The sequence below is a fragment of the Haemorhous mexicanus genome, chromosome 10, assembly GCF_027477595.1.
Source record: "Haemorhous mexicanus isolate bHaeMex1 chromosome 10, bHaeMex1.pri, whole genome shotgun sequence".
NCBI classification, from domain to species: domain Eukaryota; kingdom Metazoa; phylum Chordata; class Aves; order Passeriformes; family Fringillidae; genus Haemorhous; species Haemorhous mexicanus.
Genome location: NC_082350.1, coordinates 15,991,430 through 16,008,693, shown reverse-complemented (window position 1 = coordinate 16,008,693; position 17,264 = coordinate 15,991,430). Strand labels below are relative to the sequence as shown.

General features: G+C 45.6%; 1 protein-coding gene across 4 annotated transcripts in view; it reads left to right on the top strand.

Moving 5' to 3' along the window:
* Positions 1 to 635: 635 nt before the first annotated feature.
* Positions 636 to 17,264, top strand: part of TP63 (tumor protein p63) — a 105,541-nt gene continuing 88,912 nt past the window's right edge. For all 4 annotated transcript variants that reach the window (XM_059855495.1, XM_059855493.1, XM_059855498.1 and 1 more), the window contains exon 1: positions 636 to 712. In XM_059855495.1, the coding sequence (XP_059711478.1) occupies positions 651 to 712 (62 nt within the window). In that variant the 5' untranslated portion in view covers positions 636 to 650. The remainder of the gene's footprint in view (positions 713 to 17,264) is intronic.

Genomic DNA, 17,264 nt, shown 5'->3' with positions numbered 1-17,264 from the left:
AAAAAAAGTTATTTTTAATTGAGGAATTTCCCTGTATTTTGTCATTCCGTTTTGAAACTGTGACCACAACAGACTGTGTGAACTGTGAATGGTGGGAGGGAGACTGAAAATTTCCCCAGGCAGCTATAAGCAGGTACTAACCCCAGAGCTGACAAGGGAAGCTTTTAAAGGAGGATGAAATTCAGCACAGGCGCTGCACCCAGCAGAGGAAACTCCGGCCATCTGGAGACGAGGATGACCAGCGGCCACAGCAGTTTGTAAAATTGCAAGAGCTGCCAAAATTAAACTGTGAAGTCAGGCGGGAAGGCAACCAATGACCGGCGAGATCAGAAGTTCAGAGAAGCCCCAGATGAGCTCCCAACAACAAGTGTGGCCAGCGTACACCAAAGTTTATTAAGGATGTTGAGAGGAGGGGAAAATATCTGTGCAGAAGATGCCCAGCTGGCGAGGAGGGAGTGGTGGTGATGCTCGGGTAACTGGATGAATCCCATTGGCCAAGCCCCTGGCAGATCCCACCCATCCGCAAGTGTAAAATAAATCTCTAAAGTTGTACCTCGTGTACCACTTGACCTTATTGCTTTTAGCCTGCTGGCTTTATATCTATTTATTTATTTTATTCCAGTTTGTCCCCAGGGAGGGGCTGGAAGGAAATGAATTTTGAAGCAGCACCTTTCAGCACCTTGCCGTACTACCCTGATCCCTGCATCCCGCGGTGAGTGCGAGCGTGACGTAACCCCGCTATCGCAGCTTTGATCTCAGCCTCCTGATAATCGTTAACTTTCCTGCTATCGGCCGCCGGCAGCTGGGCTGCACGCGGAAAAAATGTGCCGCTCTCTTCATGCTCAGTGGAGCTTATTATTATTTTTGGCTTTCTAACAGGTTACTGTTTAATTATAGGCATCCGTTTAAGATATCCCCTTTTCCTCTTTGGCATTAGAGGGGAAAAAAATATATGATAAATAACACAAAGGCTGATAGTATCTTTCCCTGGAGTTTTGGAGCAGAAGGTTGCACTGTGCTTTGGGTAGTACAAGAATGGTTTTAGGTTTCTGGTGTGTGTTTGTTTGTTTCTTTAAGTGAAAAAACTCCTGGGAATAACACAAGCTGAACTATTGAGCCCTGAGATTTTGGAATTTAAAGGATAAATAATTAATTTAAAAGATTCAGAGAAGAAAAAGCTGCCTTCTAAGAGAGAGCAATTTTCCAGGAATATTTTTTCCTTCTGTCTAACAGCCAGCGTCAGAGCCTGACAACCACTCTTATTTTAGCTTTGTTGTTACACCGAGTTTTATAACTTTCCAGCAGATAAAAGAGCATGTCCACACGAGGTGTCACAGTATCACATTGTCGGTTTGTTTGTTTCTCCCAATAGAAGATACTATATTTAAGCATGCAAATGACATGTAGATGGTATTTTTCCAGTCGTAAAGTTCGGAGAGGTGAAATCCTCTGGGCACGGTCACTTGTTGAGCTCCTTTATAAGACTGGTTTCTGTCTGTGTTTTGTAAAAGCCCTGGCTGGTGTCTCACGGAGGCATTAATCCCTGGAAGAGTTAACTATTAACTCTGCATCCTCCACACATACTGGGGAAGGCTACCCTGCTGCATAGCTCTGTGTTGGAGAAAGGATTTGGCCACCATCACCCAGCCCGTGGCATTGCAGGCAGCTGGGTGATCTCTGGGCTTTTTCCCCACTGTTATGCTTTGTTACAAGCTTTGTGGGGGCTTTTACCCCCCCTAATCCGGGTGTTTGGTGCCACTCCTGTGTGAAGGTCCTGGGGAGGAGAGTGGAGACCTGGCAGCGAGGAGGGGCCGCGTTTGGGGCCAGCAGAGGGAAAGGAGAGAGGCTGGGAAATAGCGCACGGTCCTTGGCAGCGCGGCCGGGGCACGGGAAGATGGAATGAAGCCGGGGTATTGGATTCCCCAGGGAGACCTTCCACAACACCAGCCCAGGGCTGGCCAGGCACATGCAGCCACGCTCTGACCTCCTGCAAATCCACCCAGCCCTGCTGACCCCAGCAGGGATGTGCCTGTGGCCAGCAGAAGGTGTGGGATTCACAAGAAAGCAGCACCAGAGCAGTGCCTGCCCAGCAAGGTGGGCTTGGGCTGGCAGCTGTGGAGTTTTTAGCACATTAATGTTTCCACGGCTGGAAGCCTCAGCCAGGCAAATTCCAAAACTGAAAATGAAGAAAAAGGGAAAAAGGGAAAACACCCTGACATTGGAAAGCGAGAAGATGCACTGGGAAGTGTACCTGAGCTCTGGGACAGCTTCCCAGCCTGTCAGCTCCTGCCAGTTTGTATCCCACCTCATGCCAAACAACAGGTTCTGAAAATTGACGCTGTGGCTCAGGCAAAAAATTCATCTGGAGCATGAATGAAAAAGAATCCATTGGCTGTATTTGGTAGAACTTTTTAAATTAGCCTTTAAACCCCTACAAATCTGCCTAATCCAGCAAGTCAGGCCTTACAGCAGAAATGCTGCTCCTCACCACATGCCTGAGCAGCATGATGAGTTTTTAAGTGACCATTGCAGTGTGGGAAGCCTCAGGACAGACAGAATTTGTGACACCCCTCAGTCATAAAACTTGTTTGAGATATAGCTTAGAGTGTCTCATGTCTCAGCTGTTATGCCTGTCTGTTTACATGAGCCAAGAGTGGCATTTGTTCAATTGCTAGGGACTGTGCTCTGCCACAGGTCAAAATCAGCTCAAAGCTGATCCCAAAGATACTTTTCTCAGTCTGAGACATAGATGGTCTTCATCTTTAAGCTCCATTGGTTGCATATTCATAATGTGTTATGCGACATTTCTCTGACTGCTTTAACAAAATTCAACAGTTTCAGAATTGCAATTATTTTACACAGTTTGAAACACTTCTGCTTTGATGTGGCCAAAATACTTTATTTAGTTAATACCAGTGTGCTTCTTTGCAATTTTAAAATTACATCTAGTAATTATCTAACCAGCAAACTGATAACGTTGAGGTATGCTGGCAAAAAACCAATAGTGAAAAGTGTTTTTAGCCCTGTTAAACTGCTGGGAGGGATGCATGCCACACAGATTTCCCTGTAGATCAGTGTGGAGGGGGAAGAAGTTATAAATACTAGTTAACTCTATGATTCGTGGCTTTGATTTACCCTCTGCTGTTGCTCCATCTCCTTATCTCTTCAGTTTGGGGGAGTCCAGCAGTAGGACACGTGGGAGCCAGCTAAAACATTTCCTCTGTCAAGAGGTGAATGCAGAGCACACTGAGGAGCATTAGCTAATGTGCCTTTATGATGCTCATGTGCCTTATGCCTGTCATTTCACATGCCACTGTGAAATGATATATCCATAGAACGCAGCAATTCAGTGCCACAGATGAGGAAAAGGAGCTGTGTGTGATTGTTTAGCCCACTTCAGCCTCTGTCTAAATAGCCCAGCTCCCACATTTAGGCTATTAAATTATTTGTAAATGTGGGTACCAAAGCAAAGCATCACAAAAAATCATAGGGAACTCAGCTGGGTCACAGGGCAGCTGCATCCTCCTTCACAACCCCACTCATTGCTGCGTGCTGGAGTTCAGTGCTGGAGCTGCAGCCCAGCTGACAGAGGGGCAAAGGAACAGAGGGTGCTGAGAAGGGGATGTGCATCCTTTTGCAGAAGTGAAGGATGCAAATGTAGGTTGTGACTGAAGTGAGGTTGTTTGGACAGGTGTATCCTGAGTCTGCCCATCTTTCTTCTTCTTAAACAGAAGGAGCTGAGAGATGCTAAAATTCAGCAGACCTCAAAGTCTTTCTCCTTCTACTTCCCTTGTAAAGGGAAATCCTTGAAATCAGGAATATGCATACTCAGTGCTCTGGCTCTGGGACTTGGGAAGTGCTGCTATAATGACAGAAGCACCTGCACTGAAATGCCAGGCCACTGACCCCCATGAATTACTGCCTTGGATGGTACTGTGGGAGCTCATCCTGTGCTGCAGAAAACCCAGGTCAGCTCTGAGTCATAAAAAGAGCTGATTATCTGAAACAGGCGGGATTTCCACCTTCCAAGAAGTGCCCACCTAGCTGCAGCTGAAAGCCACTAATGTAAGATGAAAAAGGCACTGTAATTATGATCAAAGTCCAGCTGTTGAGAGCTATGTAATTAGTATCTCTCCCCAAAGCTGCTTTTTTTTCAGCTAATGCCTGGTTGGGGGAGTGATGTTTACAGATAAGTTACCAGTGTTCTTGGAAATAATGGTCATTAGGCCGTGTTTTACCCAGGAGCCCTCTTCTTTGGGGGCTGTTGGGAATGCACCTGCTGGTGCACAGGACTGTAGTTCTGCCTGCTCTGCTCCTCCCTGCCCCCATGCCCAGGCTAATTGGTGGCCTCAGGATTTCACATCATGGCTGTGTTGAAGGTGTTCACCGTGGCTCACTCTTCCCTTTTGAATGAAAGGGCTCTCACACAAGCTGCTCTTTCTGCTTTCATTTCTCACTTTGTATTCTCAGCACAATGTGATACAGTCCAGCCTCCCAATTCTTGCTAATAACAGAGGAACAGCCCTGAAAACCACTGCTCTCTGCAGCATCTGTGCTGGAAACCTGATTTCTGAGACATGGTCCTGGGTTTTGAGGAGGTTGCTAAAAGCAAAAAATCAAACAGCCAGGTATGTAGGGAAAAAAAAATCTATTTTCAGAAAACAATGAAGAAAACGGTGAGAGCACAGCATTCCATGTGCCAAAACAACTCTTGCAGAGTGGCCTCCTTGGCAGGAGGGCTTTGCAGATCAGCTCTACAGGGGATGCCAGCATGGGACCTCTCAGCTGCCTCCAGCACAGTGTCAGGCGTGTGTGCTGCTCTTGGTGAGGAGGGGAGGGTATTTATCTCATCTTTGAGGTCTGTTCTTTGGTCACTGTCCTGTTCTTGTACTGCAATCTCATCAGAAGATGGTTTTAAAATATAGAATCTTTGCGAAACAGCACTCAGGAGTTGCACATCAAACCTCCTTCAGTTCTCACTTCCCAGCAGAGCCCCTGAAGTCTGCTTATCCCTGCTGCCCTCCTCCATTCTGTCTCTGCTGCACCCTCTTTACTCCACAGTCACTGACAAGGACAGCACTTTTTCCTCTGCAAAACAGTATAGCTTTCTCAAGAAAATACTTGTCTGCTTGGAGGTCCTTTTAGTGCTGCTTAAAGGACTAAAGTGGAGCCAAACCAACCATTTTTTTTCTCAGATCCCAAAGGACTCCAAGGAGAATATGTCAACGCTTTCACAGGGTCCTTTGTACTGTGAGGTGATAATACCTGATTTATAGTGCCTTGTCCAACTTCCAAAAATCCTGAAGAAATTAAAGAGGAAAGTTCTTAATAGTTCATCCATTCAGAGGTGTTTAGACTGTTCATGGTGCATGTTATAATTCCATGCTGGTTTACACTGTACCTTCTGCTACAAGCTAATTTGCAAAAGTTCCTCTCGACAACACCAGGATACAAAGCAAAAGGGCTCAGCTTCGATTTGGGGAAAAATAAAACCCTCTGCCTTTCAACACATGTCCAAAAGAGTATTGAAGCCTTCTGCAAAAAAACATTTCAAGAGGAGTAAGAAGGTATGGGGGAGGAAGGAGAGGCTTGGATGAGGAAGAAATCAAGGAAATTTGACTTTCAGTTTGGTGCCTGGCTCTAAGCTAGTTTGGCACTTATGCGAAAACCTCCCTGGGAACGTGGACATGGTGGTGGGAGCCAGTGGTTATTCTGCCATACAAATTTTGGCTTCTTTTTACCTTAAAATTTTGTAGCCCATGATCAACACTGAAATAATCAGAAGGAAAATGTTTTGCTGTAATAGATTTCTGAGGTTCGACTAGCTCTGCTGATAGTAGATAACATCAGCTCAGATAGCTTCATGAAAACATCTGTATCTGTTCTTAGGCCTTACTTGGGAGTTTTTGGTGCCTGTTTACAATCACTCCTGTGTAGCAGATCACCTCCCCACAGGATTTTGCTGCTGAGTCATTTCCAATCAGGTGTTTAAATGCCACAGGTGGTCTGATGTGATAAATACCAGTACACACAAGCAAGGGGAATTCAGTTAGTGCATGGAGCTATAAAGAGAACAGCCACCTCCCCAAGTGAGAAGGGGGAAACCCTGCAGTAAGTGATCAGGGCTTCAGCAGGTTCTTTGCAACATAAAAATAAGCCTGCTTACAAAACCTTGCCCTGGAAGGTTCAGTGCCTGTGTGGTTTAGTAATGCTGATAGGCACAAAAGTCACTGCAGGCTGAACAGATGCATAGAAAGAAGCTTGGATTGTGCTGGTGAGCTGGATGTTGCAAACAGCAGTGGCTCAGCTTGTATTGCCAGCAGTGTTTGGGGAGCAGGAGCTGGGGAGAAATATCAATGGGAAGGCTGGAATTGCTGTCAGTGGGGTATATGAGATGGTGGTAGCAAGCGTGAAACTGTAGTTCAGCTGGCTTTGAGAGTTAACATGGGCATTAGGTGGTCAAATATTGCAGGGTTGAAACTCTTCATGTAAAACAACAAAATTCCTTTACACAGTTTTCCAAGTTTGGTTGTTCATATTTGTGAATTTCCATCTTAAAATATACAGGCTGGAAACATCATTCCTGTTTTTGATGAAAAAGGTGATGCTATATGTATTCATAGCACTGCAGAAGCTACAGCTTTAAGATTATCACAAGCAAAAATCATAAATCACATTAGGTGTGGCAATGTATTGATAAAATTATAGGGAGCCAACCCTGTAATTTCTTAGCACCCGGCATAGTTACAGCAGCAGAGATCCTGTGAGCACTCCAGGTAGCATTCCCTTACACACCAGCAGGGTTCCTGACAAACAGTTCATTTGTTCCTGTCTTCCAGGACTATAATCTGCTCTTAATTCTTTGTCCTTCATCTGCCCTGTCTTGGAGCTATTTTGTGACACACAGGAAGGTTTTTGTAAGTGCTCTTATTTCTGAGAGAAGGATTCTCTGCCCTTGGGCTTAGGAATAGCTGCCCTGCCACAGAGTGGCTACACGCTGAAAAATGCAGCCCACATGGCACTTAGCAGAAGAGCTCCTTTTCCTGTAGGAGTACCACTGGTGGCAAGGGTGAGGAGTGGCAGTTAATGCTTAGTATCCAAAACACACCAGATTTCACAGACTGGCTGGGGGGGTAACAAGTTTGGGGAGCTTCAACGAAATTCGTATTACAGGAATCTGCACCTAACATCTGCTTTGCTGGTGTTTCTGTTTTGCATTTTAATTATTTACTGAAACTCAGGATGTTGCTGTTTACAGTTTCCTGCTTCTGAAGAGTTCTGGGGACTTTCTGTATTATCATGCTGATTTATTTGATATTTTTTAAAAATTCAACCTGTGAGAAAAAGCTTGTGAGAAGGACTTTGTAAGTCCCCTGAGCAGTTCAAAAGGAGTTTGTGTAACTAAAGATAGAAGCAGTTTTTGTAAGAGTAGGTACCTTAGGGAGCCAAGTGTTTTACCTGGCTCAACACAAAATGTCACAAGCCTTTTGCAGTAGTCAGTCTGAGAAGCCTCCTGTTCTAAAAAAGAAGCATGTATTTCATGCTCCCTGTCAGTCCCTCTCTTCTCTCACTATATTTATATGACTAAATGCCCTGCAATGCATAGTTTCCCAGGGCTGAAAATCAGTATGGGCTGCATGATTCCTCTTGTTTTGCTTCCTCTTGGTGGGGGAACCATGCTGAGATAGCCCATGTGGGCTGTCCTCTCCCTGCTGCCTCCTCACAGTGGCCAAATTTGGGAAATGCCTGTCCTGTGTGCACTGGGACAGCAGCAGCTCAGCACCTGCTGCTCAGCATGCAGGGGTGCCCAATGCTTTCCTGGAGGTTGCAGCTGCAGCACATCAAGCACTTGGCAAAAAAACCCCAGGAGCTGTTGGGGCAGCCCTGGCAGAGGCACGATCTGACTCCTTGACATGTCAAAAAAGTTCAAATCTCAGCAAGTTTAAAAGAAGCTCCCCTCTTGGCAGAGTGTGTTACTGTCCTTAGGACCATGTGCCCTTGATACTAGTGATAGTGATATGGTGCAAGCAGGGAAGAGGCTGCAGGCAACATGCCAGACTTTGAACAGAGCTCAGAGCATGTTGCAGGGCTACAACCCCATCATGAGCCATTGGAGCCACAGCCTTTTGCTCTTTGCACCACAGTCTCCACTTGAGTTACCAAGCAGGGCAGCCAGGAACTCACAGAGATCTCCCTTGCAGGGCCCCTGGCTTGGGGACCCAGCCATACTTGTGATGAACCCGTCATCTGGGCATTTCTCTCAGGCAAATAAACAAATAAATAAATAAATAAATAAAGCAATTTTTCATTCTGTGTTGTGGTCTCTGTATTGGTATGATGGAGGTAGACCAGTGAAACCTAAGAGACGCTGGTTGCACTCAACACTGCAAAAGTTTGGCAGACAATAATTAAGACAGTCCCATTTCTGTGGGAAATACAGAAAGCTCCTTGTAAAAAAAAAAAACAATGAAATCAGGTAGATTTCAGTCTGTGATAGCAGGAAAAATACTAATGACCAAATCTCAAAGAGGGGAATTTGATTTTGCAAGCCTCAGGAAGATGAGACTTCTGGCTCTTGCCTCTCCAGAACTTTTCAATTTTCCTTATTAAATATCTAAAATCACTAGAGAAGTGCAGTGCTGAAGACCTGTCATAGCTGTATTTTTTTCATGACTGGCACCTCCTGAAAATGACCTTGTCCTTTTTTATTTCTGGGTCTGTTGCTTTATTTCTTTTAATATTCCCTGGCGCTGCAGAGATCTGAGTATCTGAAATGATATGGTTAACTGGTTTAGGCTGCTTTGGGCACTTAACACTGCTCCTCCAGGAAAGATGAGGGGTCTCCCCATCTTTCTGTGCAGCAGAATGCAACAGCAGAGCTGTCTGAGTTCCTGCTGCCCCATGTGCCCCCAGGCACCTGCTGCAGACTATTGATGGTGGATGAGTGGGTCGTGGAGTAATTTTGGGTTAGGCACTGACCCCAGAGAGACAAAAAATGGTCTCTGTTTTCTTCAGCTGTAGCTGCAGCAGAGGTTGGCATGTTGCAGCAGGGCTGGAGGCAGCACTGATCATCAGGAGATGCCTCAGCAGAGAGCTGTGCTTGTCCTCTCCTCCCCTGAGGGGAGGATGCATCACTCCATTCATCCTGCTGTGAAACTACCAGGGCTGTCTGGCTACTAAACGCCTGTATCAACTTCCAAAGTTAGACCCAAATATGTGTTCTCAGCTGGGTATTTGAAATAAAGCAGATAATATCTAGTATTTAGACCAAAGAGATATTTTTTTTTTTTAAAAGGGACTTGCAAATGTTTGGTGGCTTCTGGACAGTTTGCCTGTGAAGTTTTTCTTACAGCACTTATTTTTGGACTTGGACCAAAAATACCTCAGAATTTTGAGGGCTGGGCCTGGATTTCCCGCTTGTGCTGCCTTTGAGAAGACTTTCTCACTTACTGCAGTAAAAGATCTCATCTCTGTCCAGCAGCTCTGACTCTTCCTTCTCCAGATGGGCACTGCTTCTCACCACCACTACAATAGGTTTGGGAAAGGGATTGACTGGAAAAGTGAGTTACAAAATAATGCAAATGCTTTAAATTGGTTTTGGGTTCAAGGCTTTCTTAAAATTCATTATTTACATTTTCTTTTATTATCTAAATTTGGAAAGTCTTGTTTCCTTGGAGATGCACTGAGTCTCTATGTGCTTTACCAGTTTGGGGATTATACCTTGGGAATGGAAGAGCAAAGCTGGACCGGTCACCCAGGGGCTGGGGCTTGAGCTGGGGTGTCCTGAGCTCCAGGTTTGCATTCTAACCCTGGGCTTCTTCACACAGGTGGTCTCCTGTGAGATATGAAGAGTTTGTACCCCAGACTAGAAAGCTCCAATTGCAGTGGGCAGGTGGGGGAATTGCTGTGGCAGTGCTTCACCTTGGCCAGGGCTGAGAAAGGGAGTGGGTGTCAGGGCTGAGCAGAAAGGAGGGGATGTCCATGGCTGAGCTTCTGAGGATGGATAAGAAGGGGTTGTCAAAAGTTGAGTGGGAGATAAGAGATGTCTGAGAAAGTTCACAAGATGCTGAAGGAAAACCTGACGGAACAAAAAATAAATAGGAGAGAGAGTCTCAGGTGCTGGTGGAGTGCTGAGCTGCCTGAAGCCCTGAGGATGAAATCTCTGTTATGCAAAAGTGGTCCCTGTTGTTGGGCTGACAATGATGATATTTAGATAGCTGATTAGATGAGCTGTTGATAGGAAATGCAGTGGGTTCCTGGGCTGTGGAGGTACTGAAATTGTTCAGCTTCAAGAAGCCACTCCCAGCAGTTTGCAGGGTGCAGGCCATGCAGTGCTCATTCTGGGAACCCCAGAGGGAATGCAGAGGGAGTCTGTTCCTCCCGGAGGAGCTCTGCAGCCAGCACTGGAGCAGGGCAATGGTGTGGGGCGCAGGGCTGCTTTGAGGGGCTGCCATGAAGCTGCAAATGTTGCCTTCACTGCAGGCAGTCTTACTCAAGATGAAAGTAGATGATGAAAGTAGAAAAATCCCCCTTGTGTTTTGCAGCATGGTGAATTAGGAGGATTACTCTGTACAGCCAGTTTCACTTTCTTTGATTAGGTCAGTGTTGCCTTGAGTAAAGAGCAACCAGGAAGCTGAAGCATCCCTTCCTACTGCTTTCCGTTCATCTCACATATGCTTCCAAAAGACAAATCTAAGTCACAGGGAGATCAGGAGGCACTGTTAGAGTAGACCCTAGCAGAACACTCAGCATTCCTGTGAGACAGAACTGCTTTATTTCCCCCAAATACCATAGAGCTCACAGCTGCAATAGGGCATGTGCAGGGCAAGCACCCTTTGCCTAGAGAACAGGAGAAGCTAACAGTCCTCCCTGGTCTGTCCTTGACAGACGCTGTAGGACACCAGCAGTGTCACAGAGCCCTTTGCTGCTGCCACTCCCTGTTCCTTCATGTGCTCCCTACATCTCCTTGGCTGTTGGCCACTTCTGAGATCAGGGTTCACCCTTCTGGCAGTCAGTTTCTTTCATTTTCTAATGCATATCCCTGTGTGACTCGACCACTTTCTCACTGCTGCCCCTCCCCATAACCTGTGCTGCTGTCCACATTTTTTTGTGAGAGACCAAATCAGTGAAACATCTGATAATTGTGGGAACTGAGAAAAAAACTGAAGCATAGGTGGAAGTTCTATTCTGTCTCAAAAGAATCCTGCGTTGGTGTTTGTTATTCCTTACATTTGTCCTTTCTAACCCATCCATCTATCAGTATTCTCTTAGAGTTCTATTTTATGACTGACACATATGAGCAGCATTATGTGCAAAGACAATCTGAAGGGTTTAAAGAGCTTGCTGGAAGTCTAAATTTTAAAATGCTAAACCTGAAAGCTCAGCTTAAAATCAAAAGGAGAATAACGGCTTGTGAGCTCAGTTCAGCACAACCTGCCTCTGCCAGGATGGGAGCCAATATCTTTTGGGCTCATGTGAGTTAAGACCTTGGAATATGGCATCAAGCAAAGAAAGAAGCAGGAAAATGCATTCTACAGTGCAATTAATGCTGCAAAGAGAGGCTGCTTGTTGATGAAGTAGACATAGAAAGAGGTTCAGTAGAGGTAGATGAAATTCAACTGCAATCTTCTCCGAGGGGAAGATTCTGCCGGTCTCCCATTTGGATTTCATTCTGCCCCCCTGTTTAGGGGGTAGCAATGAACCTGTTTGGTTTCCAAAGGTCTCTAACCTTTGTGAAAGGGTTACAAGGGGGTGCTTCCAGGGTGTGCTCTGCTGGCTGAGGGTGGCTGCTCCAGGCAGGGGGACAAGAGCGCTCCGCAAGCCGGGGAATTCCAGATGACATCGCCTGCCAGGCGCACGCCTGTCCCGTGCTGCCAGACCCAGCATCCTTCTCCTCTTGCACAGCTGTGAGCTTCATTAGGTACCGATGTCTACAAATCACTGCAGTGTTACAATGCAGAGCAGGGGGAATTCCAGCAGGACGAGGGCTGCCAAGTTCCTACAGTTTTAACGGTGTGATCTGAAAAGGAGCCCCCTCCCCACGCAAAAACTAAAAATACAACTGACTCTAAGATTCAGGCATTTAGACATAATGCTCATGAACTTTAAATCGTTTACCACTGCTTTTGGTGTGCTTCAAGGTGTAACTGGAGAAGGCAGGGATGAGCATGTGGATTGGGATTGCTGGAGCTGAAGCTGCCGACTCCTCTGTGACTTAAATCTCTATCCAGCTCACACCCTGTGGTGGCTGAGGGTTAATATATTAATATGCACATGAATTAAGGGATTTTAAGGGGTTAAATGCTGTATAAATTCAGGAAGAAAGATTAGGTTTCAGTCTGGATTGGAATTCTCCTTCCACCCTGAACTCTGTGTGTGTCGTAAAGCTGGTCACAGCATTTCTGCAGGCCCTTGATTTTCATTCCTGGGCATCAGGAATCCTGGGCATCGTTTTGTTGTCTGAAGATAAATGAAGTTTGGGAGTTTCTTAGTGCAGGAGGTACAGTGTATACTCTATCAGAAGAAATTAAGGCCTTTCTGAATTTCTCTAGTAAACACCCAAAATCAGTAGTTCCTTTTAGAGCAAGCACTACATTGCAACTTGGGTGACCAAGGTTGTATTTATGGCTTGCTGACTAATGGTGAGTAATTCTATAACCTCCTGGTATCTTCGTTTTCTTACAGGTAAATGGGAGTAATCACACTATCTTCCTTTGTAGAGCTCTTTGAGAACTATGAATAAAATGAGGCACATTCAATTCATTATTTGGACCTTATTAATCATTAATAAACAAATGTTGGGTACGTTTGTATAATGTGGAAGTGCTGTCTTCATAAGAACATATGTTCTTCTCTCTGCATCAAAGTTTCATGAGTACTCTACTAGCATATTCTTTAGGGGACTGTAGCTTGTGAAAAAAGATCATAATTTATAGCTTACAAAGACTTTGGTCCCCCCATCTGCATGTCCATGGACTGAGAACTACAGGCCCAGTGATAGAAAATTGTACACCATTGATAGACATTTCATAGGGAGAAGGAGAAAGCAACACTCACTCTGTAGTTTGGGAACAAGCAGAAAGAAAGCTCCGAATCATTTTGCTCATCCCTGCTGTGAAAGATTTTATTCTATAAAATTTTACAGTGTGGCTTTACACCAACATCAAACCACAAAGTTCTGCACCCATAAACCATACTGATAATTTCTGAGAACTTGCATACTGCTGGAGAAACACAAACCAAACCAGAGCTCCAGTTTTTGAGGAAAGTTATAGAGAAATGGAGGTGCTTGGACCTCTTGAAACCCAATACAGCAGCTTCACTGAGATACCTCACTAATTTCTGGCTTCCTCACAAACCATGCTATTACCCTGGAGTAGTTGAGGGTGTTGAAGCACGAAGCCCTTTTTGGATGAAAACGCAAAGGAAACCAGCTAGCTCTTGGTTGCGACAGCCTTTATTTTTGGAAGGAGGTTGCTGGACTCACACTTGGGCCAGCGGTGCTTGGGTGCACCCTGTGTCAGATCTGACCCCTATCAGCGCAGGCAGGTGGCATCTGCCTTTAAGGTTCAAAGCTACAGAGGAGGGGCTGGGCTGTGCATGCTCAGTCTCAAGCCTGGGTCTTGCCTTGCCTTCCTCGGGAGCTAGTGGCTTTTACCCAGTGGTAAGTCAAACCCGGGTGTTTTGGTTTAAGCCCTTTCTAAGAAAGACTGGTTGCAGTGGAAGGTGGTATTTGGGGTGAGAAGTGTTGCTGTGTTGCAATAGTTGAGTTTAATGGCTTTCTGTCATTGTTTCCTGGGGTGGTGAGTGGCTTGTTTGCTTAATCTTTCATCTCTTAAATAGGAAGGTAGGAAAGGATAATGTGGTGAAGAATGGAAGGATTTGCTTAGACTGAGCAGTGGGAGCAGAAATGGTCTTGTTTTCTCTCCACTTCCCCACCACTTTTATGTCATACTCTGCCAAGCAGCCAAGGCTTCATTTTGTCCCGTGATGGGACACTCAGCTCCAGGGAAAGGCGACAGCAGTGTGGCCACAGCTCATGAGAGACAAATGCTGTGCTTTTCCTTTTTTGGAAGGGTGAGTTGGTTTTGGTTTGTTTTTTTTCCTGTAAACTCTGAAATGGAGTGCTGTGTGGGCACAGCTACAGGTGCGTGTTGCTGTCATTGCTGTGTTTTCAGAGATGTCACTCATCAGTGGGGTGGCAAGGGGGATCACCTGGGGCACATCCCCACTCAGGGGCTGTAACACAGCTCTGCTGGGGGAGTGCTCAGGAGGCAGCACAACAGTCAGTGTGCCTGGGGCCCCAGCCCACCTAGTGAATTTGGAGAAGTGCTTTCACCTGGACTCTGGGCTGCTCTTGTTTCAGCAGATAAATAGGAGCTCAGTGGGAGGGTATGGCTGCCTGAAGCCTGTCCTGGGATCCACCGGCTCAGGAGCAGTGTGCCAGTGCTGCCCAAAGGAACCCTGCTCTTGGTGAGGTGCTGCTTCTGGGAGAAGACTTAACTTGCTGTTAATAATCCCCTGGTGGTTTTTAAAGGAGGGGCTTGTGGATGCAATGTCCTATTCAGCTTGCAGTTTGATGGGGGCTGTAAATCCCCGTGCAGTTAGTGCTCTCTGTTTGTGAAAAGCATCCTGCCAGATAGTTCAGCAGCTGGTGCAGGGACCTTGCAGACTTTGAACAGAGACAACCTAGACAAGGCTTACTGCTATGCCTTGTTCTGCTCTAGTCAGTATTTTGGTAGAAGAGGTTGTGTTCAGTAGTGCCATTTCCTATAATAGCCTTTGGAATAATCAGATGTAGGTAAAAGGGATGTTGTTTAAATGCTTTTTAATAAAAAAGTATCTGGTTCACAGAAGCAATTTAAGCAATGCAATCTTGTGATTTACTTTAGGCACTCAACAATTATTTTACTGAAAGTAGAGCATTTGCTGGTGTGGGAAAAGACAATTAACTAAAATAGTGAAATTTATGCATAGATTTTACATAGGCTTTAGCTGTTATTTTCCTGTGGAAATTCAGACACTTAAGTATGTGTTTGGATTTGGTAGACAGAAGCTTCTCCTCCATGTTAAAGGCTGTTAGTTCAAGAAAATAGCACTAGGTTTAGATTCTGTTGATAGCACAGGGAAGGAGACAGTTTATCTGGCATACAGCTTTGTGCTGAGCTGAGGTTGTTTTTCTTGCCTTTTGACAGCCCTTCCCCGCCTGAGAACAGGGTGCACCAAACTGAGTTTACTCTAATGCTGGGGCCTCCTCTGTAATGCTGTGTCCTTGTCACAACTGCCTTGCCAAGGCTGACTGCCTAATCCTGATGCCTCCTTTGGAAATAGAGCTGTACGGGTAGTAAAGGTGTTGTAGAGAGTGTTGAAGGAGTCCCTGTGAAAACATTAACCAGGAGACTCCTTGTGCTTGGTATAGGGAAACGTGCCTTTTTGGTCATCAGGTAAAATCTTGCAATGCTTTTCCTAGAATCAGTAAGTTAGGAGCTTGTCTGGCTACAGAGGTAAAGATGGAAAGTGTCCCTCTCTGGAGAAATTCAGAGTTGGGTTTAGTAGAGGGATGCCCCAGCTGTGTCCTTAGTGGCGCAGTGCTTTCCAACAGCTCTGTTAGCTGCCAAGGTGTAGAGGAACAAACCAGGCTGTTTTAGTTTGTGCAGCTGGTATCTCCTGCACTGCTTGGTTGGGGCAGGCTTGTGGAATTGCATCTGAACAGGACCACCAGGGCCAGAGCAGGCCGGGGGAGCTGGGACACTTTGCCTTTTTGAGACAGAACTTTGTCCAGCAGTGAACCAAAGCTGGGGCATGCTGTGGCATGCAGGAACCTTGTTGCACTGAGACTTTTAGAAGGGAAGGTCTCTGAGAGAGGTCTAGTTTAGTATAACTCTTTTTCCCTTGAAGTCAGTTCCTGTCTGTGTAGTGATGAAATGTGATTTTTAGTGTACAAGTCAAAAGCAGTTGTTATAAGTCACAAATAATTGTTAGAAATGAGCACTTTCATGGTTTGAGAGAACCCGTTGTGGGGTTTCTCTGCCCATTCCTGGTGGTCAGGACTGGGTGCAGGGTATTGAGCAATGCCTGTGGTCTGTCTGGGTTTAGCAGCAGAGGAGGTTGAAGAGCTTCCCACTGTGCAGCTCCAAGGCTCGTGGTGGCATTGATCTGCAGTTTAGGCCAGATCTGTTCTTCTGGGTTTCAATGTGGCACTCTTGAAAGTGTCTCACCTGACTGAAAGCCTGAAAGGAGTAATTTTGGGTACTTTGTGGGATAACTGCTGTTCTCAGAGGATTTGTGATTATTTTTTCACATGTAGTGTGGGCATGTGCTCCCATCTGTGAGGCAGAGCTATTACCCCTGCACGTCTGCATTTCATTTTTGTTTCTGGCTGTTTGTGAACTTTAAATTAGGCTGGAGGTTTTCCCCCTAATCACAAAAAGGATGAGGAACTGAAGTGATGCTTTTACCTATTTTGAGGCATGCCCAGCACTGGCTCCAGGGGGCTTTTAAGCCACTTTTATTTCCTTTAGCTTTGAATAGAAATCTGCTCTTTTCTAAGAGCATGGAGTTCTGTGGACTGCAGTGGTGAGGAGAGCCGAGCTTTTTGCAGACCAGAGTCATCCTCAAAATGAAAGAGGCTATAAAAATTCAGTAAAGAGAGCTATATGCCTTTCCGACAGCAGCCAGAAGTAAATACTTCAGGAAAAGTGGAGTAAAAGCACTATAGTGTGATCTTCCCTCTGAAGCACTCTCTCTTAATTTTGGCAGCTTAATAAATTAGGGTCTTACATACAATTTGTTTAGACCATTGTATTAATAAGGACCAAGATGTGCCAAACCAAATATTAGTTCAAGTCTCTTTGGAATCCAGTTGTAACCTTGGCTCCTGCCATGGCCATTCCCCTGGCAGGGAATGTGGCTGTTCACTTGCATTGTGCTGAAATAACTCTCATATGGAAATTTTGCAGGACACCCCAAACCCTATAGCAGGAAAGGTGGTCACCTGTCTCATACTCTGAAATTGAACTGAGAGTTTTTGTCAACTGCGAATAAAGTGGAGAAATTCCTCCCACCCCCTTTACATCCCTACAGCCGTCAAGTATTTTGACATGGGTCTAAAAGCTGCTGTGTTTGAATTTAGAAATTGGCCAGTGGGATGAGAATGTGCAGCTGTGGAAGGCATGAGTGCTCCAGCTCTGTCACCGCTCCTCTTGGGCCCACCTATTTCTGTGAGGCTTGTGGGAGCTTAAGGGGATAAAAATGGCCAAGGTAAT